The following is a 12,793-nucleotide window of genomic DNA, read 5'->3' on the forward strand; positions in this document are numbered from 1 at the left end:
AAAAAAAAAAGAGAAAGAGAAAATGAAAAGAAAGATGGTTCGTCAAGGCCAAACCAGAGATCCTCCATCAACACGCATCATTGATGAAGAAACCAGAGATCCTCTAAAGGTCAATTGCCACCGCAATGTGCCAGCCTTCCTCACACACGCCAACAAAATTTCCTCATTTGTTCAAATTAGCCCTTGATTTGGAAATTTGGCAAGTTTTGAATTTAGTCCCTAAAGTTTCAATTATTTTAAATCAATAAAATAAAATTTTATTTTTCAAAACTGATCATCAACTAAGCGCATAATTCTTTTCTTGACACTGTGAGAATCCCATGCAAATTGAACTAAGACAAAGCTTCAAATCTGATCTTTAACCAACTCAATATAAAAAAGTATGAAATAAAAAAAAAAACTTGAGTTACAATAAAATATAATCGATCGATTGTGTTTTGTGTCTTGAACTACATTAATTTGCACCATAGTAAAACCAAGATTTCTTTTAGTTTATTTTAATGTGTAAGCATTATAAATAGGTAATCCACTAGTGAAAATGATTGCCACAACCTTATAAATGCAATATCTTTTTGCAATTTTATTCATCCTATTTGCTTTTAGCATTTTGCTTTATTTATTTTCTTTTCTTTTTATTCGAGTGCTTGTTTTCATTTTTACTTGGCATTAAATGAGATAAATTTATCGTTTTTGAAGTTTTAAGATCTTAAAATTTTACGAGGTTGCTATCTTTATTCATGAAATTAAATTTTTAATTATAGTTTCTTCTTTATTTGAAGGAAAAAAACAAAGAATAAGTAAAAATATTAACAAGAAAATTAATAATTGGTCAAGTGATTAATCAATGATATATCACACTAACAGCAACACATGAAGAATGTGATTTCCCAATCATCCATTGTGACATTAAGCCTCAAAACATATTCTAGATTATTATCTCAATGCAGGAATAACCGCCTTTGGGTTGGAAAAACTGCTTCTCTCAAATCAACCTCGAACCCATATGATGATCAGAGGGACACGATTGAGTCTATGTGCCCTGTGAATGGTTCAAGAATGCGCTTGTAACTGCTAAAGTGGATGTCTACAGTTTTGGTGCGCTGTTCTCGAAGATTAGTAATGGACCTTGAAGGAGAAGGAGAAAGAGAAGTTCTTCCAGATTGGGCTTATGATGGCAGTGTTGGAGGGAGCATTCATCTTTCGGTGGACAACGATAGGATGGTGACGGATTACAGAGAGAGAGAGGCTGCAAATGTGGGTAGAGATGTCAATGTGGTGGAGGGACCTACAATGAAGATGGCGGTACGGTCCCCTTCTCCCTTCAGCTCATTCCAAGTCAATGGTCATTAGCCCATTTCTTAATTTGCACTAAACAATTTCGTGGAGTGTTGGGTCTGTGGTGGAGGAAATCATGTTTTTTAACAACCATGACTATTTGTGTGTTTGGTATTGTGGTTGTGGTTGTGGTTTGAAAAAAATTGTTTTATAAAAAGTACTTTTAGTTGAGGTTGATTTGGAAAAATATATGTTTGGTTAAAACTGTGGTTGAAATTAAAGTTGAACAAAAATTAATTTAATGTGTTTGGTTAAAAAATGCTTTTCAAATTAAGGTTATAAAATAATTAAAAAAGACATATATTAATATTGATGATTTTTAATTGAAATATTAACGATTTAACTACTGCTATTACATCATGAAATAAACAATACTTTATATAAAGTATTTTTATTGTTAGATTAAACTATGTTCAATTTCATCATGTATGAAATCTATTCAATAAATTAAGGACTACAGTTTCCATGGTTTCCTAAGCGTGCAACAACATAAGGTAAAATATCATCAGGAATAAAATTGGGATTGCGATCAAATTCTGCAAATGTTATGTCATCATACGATCTCCTTCAAATGTAATTATGTAGTGCCATTGAATCATGTTAAACATTAGTTTTTCAAATAAAACACAATATTGAGAAAAAATTTTGGATTTTTTTATTTTACTAGGTCACATCCGGTTCAATGCATTTAGGTTTGGGTCGGACCCGGTTCGATGCATTTAGGTTCGGGTCTGGCCCATTAACAATGGAGCTGATCTCCACTGTTCACGTAGCTGAACAGTGGAGACATGGAGAAGTGCAAAACAAGAAGAAGAAGAAGAAGAAGAAGAAGAAGAAGAAGAAGAAGAAGAAGGGGAAGGAGAAGGGGAAGGAGAAGGGGAAGGGGAAAGGGCGGTGGTAAAGGAGCTGCGCTCCACTGTTCTTCAACGTGAACAATGGAGTCTCCACTGTTCACGTTGCAGAACAGTGGAGACATGGTGCAGAAGAAGAAAAATAAGAAGGAAAAGGAGAAGGAGAAGGAGAAGAAAAGGGGGAAGGGGAAGGGCTGGTTATTTCTCTGCTGCAAGGCGCGCCATTGTTACTGTGTTGTAACACAGTTGCAACAAAAGCAACCCCAAGCTGTTTTGAAGAAGAAAAGGGGGAAGGGGAAGGGCTGGTTATTTTTCTCTGCTGCAAGGCGCGCCATTGTTACTGTGTTGTAACACAGTTGCAACAAAAGCAACCCCAAGCTGTTTTGAAGAAGAAAAGGGGGAAGGGAAAGGGCTGGTTATTTCTCTGCTGTAGGGCGCGCCATTGTTTACTGTGTTGTAACACAGTTGCAACAAAAGCAACCCCAAGCATCTTCTATCGTCGCTGCGTTGCAAACGCAAAACAGACGGGGCCCATGAACAGTAAATCCCTTTTTTTGGTAACCAAACATGCAGGAGCTGCGTTTCAAGCGAAACACAGCCGCAGCAGCGTAAACATACACTGTCTTACAGGATCATGAAATATATACTTACAAATATACAAAAACCTACATGTGAGTTGCATTAGGTTTTTCTTTTATAATTGGTTTTTTTTAATTTTTTTATTATATTAGGTTTGTTTAAATTGAGTTTTATTATTTTTTATGATATTATTCTGATTTTTTATTTATAAAATTACATGTAGATTAATTCATGTTGACTGAGAGTATGACTAAGTCAATGATCCAATTCACTTATTCTTTGAAAGTATTATTATCACTTGAACATTGATTTTTTAAGACCCGCGTTATAGCATGAAAAGTTTGCTAAACATAGGCTCCTGTTCCATTTTATTTTTCCTTCACTGATCAAATAAAAGTTTTTAATGGTTCCAAAAGAGAGAGTGAGGGCAATTATCAGGGGTTTGATGTGATAATTAAGAGGTATATACTCTTGATGGTGGGCACAAATTCGAGCTTGTGATCGAGAAGAAGGGCTCAATCAAGATCGAGTCCAATTCAAAACCGAGGCCGAAGAGAAGAAGAAGAAGAAGGGAACTAAAACCGAGCCCAAGAGGAGAGGAAATTGGTTTAGACCAGAGCCCATCAATCCTCTCATTTTGCGTGCTGAGTTATTTTGCGTGTATTTTAAATTTTAAAATTAACAATTTATAATTTTTTAATGATTGAGTAAACTCAAACTCATAATCAGACAACTAATCAATTTAACTATTAATACTTCAGCCATTTATGACAGTGTAGCCGTCCACGATAACAATGGAACTGTCTATAATAACAGTGCGACAATCCACAATGAAGGTGGTCATTCTGCATGATCACGTAGCATGAAATTTTATCTTTGAAACCGTCAAATTTTGTGTGTGTCTATGTATTTATTAAAGACTTGAGCTTGGTGTCCCATTCAAATTTTGTCGAAAGAAAGAAAAAAACAGCAGTCGACAATGGAGATCGAGGAAGGGCAAGCCCAAGTAATCCAAAAGTTCGTGAACAAAGCCTCGACTCTTGAAACCACCTCCTCTCTCGCCAACCTCATCGTTGAAGCCACTTCTCACCCTTCTCTTTTCGCTTTTTCCGAGATTTTATCTCTCCCTAATATCCTCCAGGTTTTTTTTTCTTCTTTATTTTATTTTAGCTAATAAATTAATTGGTGCGTTCAACAATGTTCATCTTTGTTTTTTTAATTGTTTTGCTTCTTGTAGAGAAATTGATTTATTTTAAACCTGAATTCTCAATGGCAGCTTCAAGGAACTGAGGATTCTGCTTATATTGATTTGCTTCGCTTATTTGGTTATGGAACCTGGCGTGATTACAAAGGTAAAAGAAACAAACTTTACCCTTTTTTTTGGCTGTCGATTTTGTTTTGTGGGTTGGCTTTATCTATCTCCTACAAGCAATGCACTTGATTGTTTTCTTTTCTTTTCCTTCTTCTTTAGATTGTGCGTGTAGGTTTGTTTTTTCATGTTTGAATATTTATATATTTGTAATCCCCAAGGTAATTCTGCTATGCTGCCAAAGTTGTCACAGGATCAAATCCTCAAGCTCAAACAACTCACTGTGCTTACTCTTTCTGAGACCAATAAGGTACTGGATTTTAACTAATGTTAGTTTTTTTTCTCATTTGAAATTCTTGAAATTTATAGCTGCAATTGGAGTGAACTCCTTTTATTTTGTTTGTTTCGTTTCATGGGATTTCAGTTTGTCTTGCAAAATTAGAATTTTATGCTCGAGTTTTTCCCTTTGCTTCATGTTCTACAGGATAAACTCTTGCTTGTTTTCATATTCTCCATTAAGAAAAAAAATGCTATTTTGCTGTTATAATTTTAGTTACTCCTTATAGGTTCTCTCTTACAATAAACTTCAAGAGGAGCTTGAGGTTTCTAATGTGCGTGAACTTGAAGACTTCCTAATAAATGACTGCATGATACGGTAGGTCTCCCCATTTCTGCATCAGGTACTGGAAACATGTATCTGCCTTCCCTGTTAATTAATTCTGAATGATCCTTTTGTAATGCTTTTTTTATAGGGCATAGTCAAAGGGAAGTTGAATCAGTTGGGAAGATGTTTTGAGATTTAATTATTTACCCTGTGAAGAATAAGTCATTTGTTTGGCTTCATCAAGTCTCTAATAAATGTTTTCGATTTAATGCTTGATTCTCTGGGGTTATTTCATTTGTAGGTGCAATTTGCAGCAGAGAGGGATCTCATGCATGGGCAGCTTGGGAGTATGATAGATACTTTGGGAAACTGGTAGGCTTATAGTCCCTATTTTTTCAAATACATGCTTTAGTTCAAGTATATTTCAACACAGATTCCACACAAAGTCCTATTTAAGGTCATTGACTGTCTTAGTTTCTGCATTTCTAAGAATGATTCCTGGTTGGAGCATCTCTTTCTTGTCAAGGTGCAGTAATTGTGCCTCCGTTCAAATTGTTTGCGATCCCTGGACGTGGTAATTAAACACAGGCAGACTTGTTCTGTCATGTTAAAGGGGGCTTCACCATATGGTTCTTTTATCAATGACTTGGAATAATGAAGTACAATTTATGAAAACATGTTTTTTATTGATATGCATCTAAATAGTGGAGTTATTAAACTATTTACTGCTTTATGTTCTGTTTAAGAAGTTGTTGGAGAGATGATGTCTCGATGAGTCATTTCAATTGATGTTGTATTCATGAACGTCACCTTCTACATTGCACTTTATGATCTTTTACCTTTAGCTAACCCTAGGGGCAACCTCACGTGGTTTCGAGACAAATCACAATTTGTAGCCAAGAATAGGGATGCTGAAGGAGGATAAGCAGTTGAGGTTACATGTTGTATGCACTATTGGAGAACTTGGCATCATGATGCAGCCAAATACTGAAGAAAGTATGTTTTAATAAACTCCCAGTGGACAAAACTAAAGAATTTGAGTTTTGTCTTGCGTTTTGCAATCAAGAGGATCTTCTTAAAAAAATCAATTGAGATGTGCTGGGGACTTGTATGAAAAGGGGGCTTCACTTTCCATCAAAGTATTTGTTCCATCATTCATCCAGTTATGTCATTCAATATCCCACAAGATGTTGAGACAAGGACTAATGCAGGATGAAATGTTGCTGAAATCTCATCCATGATAAGTTGCCCATTTTAGTTTTGTTGTGGGCGAGTATGGACAAAGTTAGTCCAGTGTTATTGCCACATTTTGGTGGTCACACTGAACATTGGGTGGTGGTTTGAATAAGATCGTGAAAATTAAATTGTCATTTGTTCGCTGTGTGACTTCTACAATTGCATATTCCGTTGGCAATGATGTGTTGGGATCTATTGGTTAATTCGAGTGGCTAGTGTTCTCTGCTGTGTACATCATGTGATTTCGTTCTCTGCTTTGGATTTTCTGAAATTGTTGTGTTCACATTAATTTCACCAAAGCATGAATTTTTTTTTCTAAATCCCATTTTAATTTGGTCCAATCCCCCCGCAAACTCCTTATGTTTATTGTCCTTGTGAAGCTGGTGTGGAAGGATGTCACAGCTATTGTTTGCAACTTTCAGGTTAGCCACTTCAGACAACGTGCTTTCCTTGATTGAAGAAAAGATTGACTGCGCTAGTAAAATGTGTCAGTTGAACATGGATCACCAGCAGGAACTCCAAGGTAGAATTGATGAAGGAAAGAAAAATATCCATTTTAAGGTGTAAGCTGAATATGCATTCTACTTTGTGAGTTTTCCTTCCTCTCCTGTTGTAATTTGACTTCTAAATTTCTGGCTATCAGTGATCCCTGTGGCATTGGAGAACCAACCATGAAAAGTAAAAGAAACTTTGGTTATGTTAAATGTTTTAAGTTCATCTCTTCATAAGTTTTAAGCAGACACATTTCATTTTATATAAAATAATACGAAGCAGTTCTTACCATAAAATTTCCAGAATATGTGATGAGGAGGAATTCGAGTGCTGTGATTTTAGTAACCCTGAATCTTGAGCTGTATGTTCCTGCAAATTATGTTCCTGTTATAAGGTCCCTTTTTTTCTTTTTGGTTGGCAGAAATCACAGCACAAGCAGGACCTTTGTTTCTTGGAATATGGTGATGGTTTTGACTTTCTTGGTGGACCAATGGAACATGAAGAGGATCTCATGCGATCCAAGAGGTAATCCATCTTAAAGTTGTGTTCTATATTGTATGCGATTACTCATTCATTTCAGGCAAACAGTAATTTCCATTGATATTGTTGAATATATGGATGGGGAATTAAGTTGATTAACGAGGCAACTAAGCAAGTTATTTTTGTATGAACTGTAACCTATAGTCATGCATCTGAGCCTCAGAAAACCCAGTTTTCTCGTCCTCTTGTGGCTGAAACATGACAAAGTAAGCTGGCTGTCTTTCTTCATCAGCTTGATCCTTGACATTGGTGGATGTGAAATATGTGCAATTAATGAAACAAAAGTGGCACCATGGCCTTGTTTCTCAATTAAACCTTTCTGATTTCATCTGATACGAATTCACCATCTTAGTGAAGTTCATTGATATGTTTTATCAAAAAGAAGAAATGCAGCGGCTTAATCACCATCTTCTACATGTTCTTCACCATTCATCAGGTTTAATTCACATAGATTGCATGTTTTCCATTCTCTGTCTTATGATTCAATCTTGTTAATTTCCAAATCGCAGGAGCTGGTCACCGCACAGTTACAGGCGAAGAAGGTCGCTGTACCCTTGATGTGTCTCCTGGTGGTAAACCAAGTTGCTCATGGCATATTAGAATCAGGAATTATCCAGCTAGAATCAGGAATTTGTCACCATTTTCTCTCTTTTTTAAAAAAAAAATGAAGTCTCAGGGGGGAAATTATTCAAATTTAGTGCAGATTCGTATCCTTATCTCAAAGCAAGGATGTTGGTTTTTATTGTCTTTCTGCATGCATGTCAATATATTTCTAAAACCAGCAGCTGATATTTCAAAACCAAAGCAATTGATTGTGTTTACACAGATTTCTCGCATCTCCATGATGCCTCCGTTGGTCGGGCATTGGGATCTTGGTTATCTTCCATGGATAGTCTTAAATTTGAGAAGCCAGACATGTCTGCTTTAAAATGTTCCCATTTTGTTTGTGGTCATTTGACCGCAAATCAACAATGACAGAGGTAGAAAATTATGAGTTGAATGATGTGGCAATACGAAGTTTTACTAAATTCTGCCGTGGCTACAACAAATAAAATTAATAACCAAAAAAGTTAAAGACTAGAAATATCCAAAAATAGAATGAAATGTTTCCATTTTCCGTTGGAAGAGATTTTACATCAAAATCACAAAATAGCAAAACTCTATTCACAATCCTTTTACAGTTTTACCCCAGTTAGCAGTGATTGTTTTTCCCACCCCTAACAGTTTCAAAATTATGGAAATCACCACAATGTTAGAGACCTTTTCACTTTTAAACATTATCTAGATAACCAACATTTGCTCGCCATGGGTACCCACTTGACATCCAACCCCATTCCCAATTTCCAACCCAGCTTTAGCCACCACTGTAGCAGCACCCGCTGTGCCACCAACCTTCTTCCTCCTCTTCGGTGACCCGCTGTCCACCGACGATGATGGCTCCGGAGAAGACCTCTTCGAAGTCACTCTAACCGGATCAGGCTCACCGGAATTCACCCTCAACGGGAAATTCAACAACGCCCTCGACCCGCGCATTCTATAGGCAGCACGGTCGTAAGCCAACGCCGCATCCTCCGCCGTCTCGAACGTCCCCAACCAAACCCGGGCCCCGTTCTTCGCTGGGTCCCTAATCTCCGCTGCGAACTTCCCCCAAGGCCGCTGCCTCACACCCCGGTAATGCTTCCCCTTGGACGGAAGCACCGCAGGCTCAGCCACTGGAACCGCCGTGGAGGGCGGCGAGACAGCCAGATTCTCTGTGGGTTCCAATTTCACTAGTGGGAAATTGGGCTGCACCAGTTGGTCGGTTTTGAGTGATGGGACCCACCCAACGGTGACGGCGTCGCGGAGGACAGCATAAAGGAACATATCCTCGGAATCGTCGACCTTGAGTGGCAAGTCTCCCCAGTTTTCTGTTAAGCAAGGATACAAGCTGCTGAAGCTTGTGCTCCTGCAATAAACAAGGGGTGGAGTACAATTAGCAGCTGGAGCAGCCGTCGTCGTTGTAATTGCTGGAGTGTAGCTGCAAGTAGTGGTAGGAGCAGTAGAAACAGTTTCGCCTTGCAAATGCAAGCGAACGGAATCAAGAGAGGCATAATCGGGCTGATCAAGTAAGCTCCGCCCGTACATTATCAATCACTCCTTAATTCTTTTTCAAGCTTTGAGGAGAGGTTTAGAGGGTGCTGAGTACTGCTGTGGGTTTTGAGATTTTGTATTTCTTTCCTGATGGGGATTTTCTGGGGATATATAGGGAGGAAGATGCATGTACTAAGGGGACGGCTAGACTTTTCAAAAATACTAATAAAATTGCAGGTGGGGTTGCCGTTTATCCTTTGTGGGCGTGATGGTAGCTTCGGAGGAACCTGCCTTTTTTTCTTTGAAGTTTCTCTAAAAATATCGGGTGCAGTTTTAGTCACGTGTTTAAATTTGCGATATTTGTTTCTTTGATGAGGGAAGGGATGATGATGTCATCTGTAGTCTTAGAGCAGCAAGTTGTCTTTTGTCTCTTTCTCTATCTCCTGTTGTCTGCCTTGTGATCGCCGACTACTTTATTTTTTTATTAAATATTAAATAATTGTTGAGTAATGGATTCTCGAAATCCATGGTTGAGTAATATATATATATATATATATATATATATATATATATATATATATATATATATATATAGTATGATCCATGGATATCCATTAACATCCCTAGTCATGTGGTGTGATCCCTAGTCATGTGGTGTGGTGTACGGCTCTTCATTACTTTAGCTTTTTTTTTTAATTTAAACAATTTATATTTATCCCAAAATAAGTCTTTAAGTGTTTGTTTAACACTTAAATAATGGGTGGAAAAAACTCAAATAATACATAAAAGTAAAAGCTGGGGTGGTTGGTTTGGAGGATTACGGTCTGATCATAATTTTTAAAAAAAATTAATTTTTTTTATTTTTATGTTATGTTATTGGTTTGTTTTGATGCCATATTATTAAAAATAAAACTATATATATAATTTTAATATATTTTTTATTAAAAAAAATATTTTAAAAAACAATTTATACCCTAAAAAAATACCCTTTACTCGGTAAGTTAATGAAATCACATTTATTCATGTTTTTTTTTACACATACAACTTGAAATATCTCCGATCATCATCCATCCCTAACTCATGTAAGGTCATGGAACGATCAAATTTATTTACTATCTAACATCTGATTTTGAGCGTGTTTGGCAGTGTAGTTGCGGGTGCTTTTCAAATAATTTTTTATGCCAAAATATATGTCAATAATATTTTTTTTATTTTTTAAAAATTATTTTTGATATCAGCACATCAAAATGATCCAAAACATACAAATCATATTAAATTTTAACAAAAAAAAATTTAAATTTTTTGGGAACGCAGCCGCAGCCGAGTTCCCAAACTCAGCCGAACCCAATAAAAATTAACTTGGATATCATTTAATCAAATTAGAAAAAAAAAAATCTAACTTATCGAGTAGAATGACACTAAATATTCAATGAATTAAGTGAAATTATCACCCTTGATTTTACTAAAGCTTTAAGGGTTAAGGAAAAATAGGAAAAAAAATCATCAACTCATTAAATATATACATAGTTATAAAATCCATCCAAACCCGCTTAATAAATTAACTTGAAAATAAATTTTAGACTTCAACTAATCTAAATTGATCTAATTAAAATTTAACGATTCTATTTTTTTAATTTTAATTTTATTAAAATAATATTATTTAAAAAAACTGGATCAATTTTTTTAATATGTGATCAGAATTTTGTTTTAGACTGGGGCTTATAAATAATTATATATACAAATATTTTAATATACAATGCAATGTGAATTTAATATGAATTTAACATAATTTCAAGTAAATTATTAAGATATTATTTCAATAAATTATTTGATTTGGAATGTTGCTTAAAACAATTACTAGAACACTACCTAAACAATTACAAGTCATATGAAATAGATATAACCAAAAGGATAGTAAGGATATTTTGAATATAAAAAAGTTCATGTATACAATATCTTCGATTTGGATATATATATATATATATATATATATGTTCGCTGATCGACTAGTTTTCCTTGCTCATCGTGATTTTTCTTCTTAAACTTGTCAAATGATTTTTTTCTCTCATTGACTACCAAACAGACCAAAAATCAGTTGATTATTATTTTTAAATGCAAAACAACCCTTAAAATACGAAAAAAATAAGAATAAATTTGGAAAACTTCAAGGAGTAAAAATCTTGACCTAGAAAAATAAACCAGAAATGCAGAAGAAAATAGGGAGATGAAAAACTCAAAGAACATAGTGTGCCGACGGTGAATAAAAATCCACAAAACGATATGAGTTTTTCCATGAATTATTTTTCAAGTTTTTTATTTTTATTTTCTATATTTTTCAATTATTTCTTTTTTTTTTTGTAATTATAGATGTTGGAATCAGCTTACATGTACTTCGATTAATTTTTTGATACCCTAAAATTAACAACCATGTAAATCTTCAGTGGTCCTAAAATTTATGACACTCAAACTATCTTTTTTTAATCATGGATGTTCGGGTTAACTTACACGTACCTCAACTAATTCGTCAAGATTCTAAAGTTAATGGTGACCATATAAATTTTTAGTAGTTCTAATATTTATGACACTCAACTAATAATTTTTTATAAATAAATTTAAAATTTAATTAATTAAGCTCCTATCAAATTTTGTTTTAACTATTTTTTATTTCTTGATTTAATAGGGTTTTGTAATTTTATTTTTTGTCCATGTTTTCCACGAGGCGTTTTTTTTCCTGAAATTAAAAGAGGAAAAATCAACCCAAGAAATTAAAAGGACGGGGAAAAAGCAGGAGGCAGCGTGGACTCGTGGGCAACCTGGGAGGAGAAAAAAACATGAAAGAAGCCATTGTTGTTGCAACAGGGATCCATCCGTCCTGGACAAATTATAAAATTTTCCATGGATGCTGATAAGACTCTCAAAAGGTCGATTTTCCATCAAGATCTTCAATCCCTGAGCATGGTGACCCACCACTTCGTCGTCAGATTGCACTCCCTCTCCCTTCAAGTTACCTTCAAGGAAGGTGTGTATCTCATATGGATGATGACCCTTTTTTCCACCTTGTCCCCTTCCTCTCAAGGACGGCTAGCTTAAATTCTTGGCCTTGACATGGAAGTGGGACTGGAACCACCGGAGTCGTACTTTTCGATATTATTGGTGCTTTTTGTGGGCCGGGGCCTGATACTGGTTGGTGTTATTGGCGACTTGTGGCCGCTCATTTTCCTCGTTAAAAATAACAATTATTATTATTTTCACTTCATTTGTTTTCCCTGGACCCATTTTGAGAATGCCTTGATTCTCAATGATCCTATACCGTCCGTGGCCAGTCTTGATTGATCAGACACAGTGAAAATGTAGTTATATTTTTCCTTTTTCCGATAAAAAACGGTTTCTGTACTAATAAAAGTAAAGTTGTGGAAAATCTTCTTTTCTCTCGCAGTTCGGTGGTGGCTTTTGATAGATCAACAATGTCCCCTTTTTTTCAGGGAAAATAGTATCGCAAATAGATTTTCAATGCCCAATAATGGCGAGTTCTTCAAGAAATCGGCCTTGACAAGATACATCAGCAATATAGAGGCCTTTGAGGCTGACATATTCGGTCAAATTTGTCTGAATTCTTGACTTCCTGTTAGTAGTAACCATACCTATCCCCATTTGGTCCGACGACCAACACATGCGTGCGCCCTTAAGATTTGAATGAGGTTGTTGGTAGCAGATTGTTTTTTAAATTATTTTTTATTTAAAAATGTATTAAAATAATATTAATTTATTTTTTAAAAT

At 35.5% G+C, this 12,793-nt stretch overlaps 2 protein-coding genes across 5 annotated transcripts; one reads left to right on the plus strand and one right to left on the minus strand.

The window, feature by feature from the left end:
* The first annotated feature begins 3,606 nt into the window (after positions 1–3,606).
* LOC133700996 (COP9 signalosome complex subunit 7-like) lies at positions 3,607–7,911 on the plus strand. 4 transcript variants are annotated; one of them, XM_062124747.1, is made up of 8 exons: positions 3,607–3,906; positions 4,042–4,117; positions 4,296–4,384; positions 4,641–4,729; positions 4,827–5,050; positions 6,337–6,502; positions 6,828–6,931; positions 7,456–7,754. In XM_062124747.1, the coding sequence occupies exons 1-5, from the start codon at positions 3,745–3,747 to the stop codon at positions 4,831–4,833; spliced, it is 423 nt and encodes a 140-aa protein (XP_061980731.1). In that variant the 5' UTR covers positions 3,607–3,744; the 3' UTR covers positions 4,834–5,050; positions 6,337–6,502; positions 6,828–6,931; positions 7,456–7,754. The 4 variants fall into 4 exon arrangements, with proteins under 4 accessions (XP_061980731.1, XP_061980728.1, XP_061980729.1 ...); XM_062124744.1 differs by having other exon boundaries at positions 3,608–3,906; positions 4,980–5,050; XM_062124745.1 differs by having other exon boundaries at positions 3,608–3,906; positions 4,980–5,050; positions 6,337–6,437.
* Positions 7,912–8,030: 119 nt separating this feature from the next.
* LOC133700995 (ethylene-responsive transcription factor 2) lies at positions 8,031–9,287 on the minus strand. The gene has a single exon (XM_062124742.1). The coding sequence runs from the start codon at positions 9,068–9,070 to the stop codon at positions 8,228–8,230; it is 843 nt and encodes a 280-aa protein (XP_061980726.1). The 5' UTR covers positions 9,071–9,287; the 3' UTR covers positions 8,031–8,227.
* Positions 9,288–12,793: the final 3,506 nt, after the last annotated feature.

The sequence above is a fragment of the Populus nigra genome, chromosome 8 (assembly GCF_951802175.1).
Source record: "Populus nigra chromosome 8, ddPopNigr1.1, whole genome shotgun sequence".
NCBI lineage: Eukaryota > Viridiplantae > Streptophyta > Magnoliopsida > Malpighiales > Salicaceae > Populus > Populus nigra.

Bases quoted from the DNA above. Each gene is read 5' to 3' on its own strand.
- LOC133700996 (XM_062124743.1), top strand. From the start codon at position 6,447: ATGAAGGAAAGAAAAATATCCATTTTAAGGTGTAAGCTGAATATGCAT. The intron at 6,503-6,827 runs GTGAGTTTTCCT...TTTGGTTGGCAG, and splicing joins CTGAATATGCATTCTACTTT to AAATCACAGCACAAGCAGGA. The intron at 6,932-7,455 runs GTAATCCATCTT...TCCAAATCGCAG, and splicing joins GATCTCATGCGATCCAAGAG to GAGCTGGTCACCGCACAGTT.
- LOC133700995 (XM_062124742.1), bottom strand. From the start codon at position 9,070: ATGTACGGGCGGAGCTTACTTGATCAGCCCGATTATGCCTCTCTTGAT.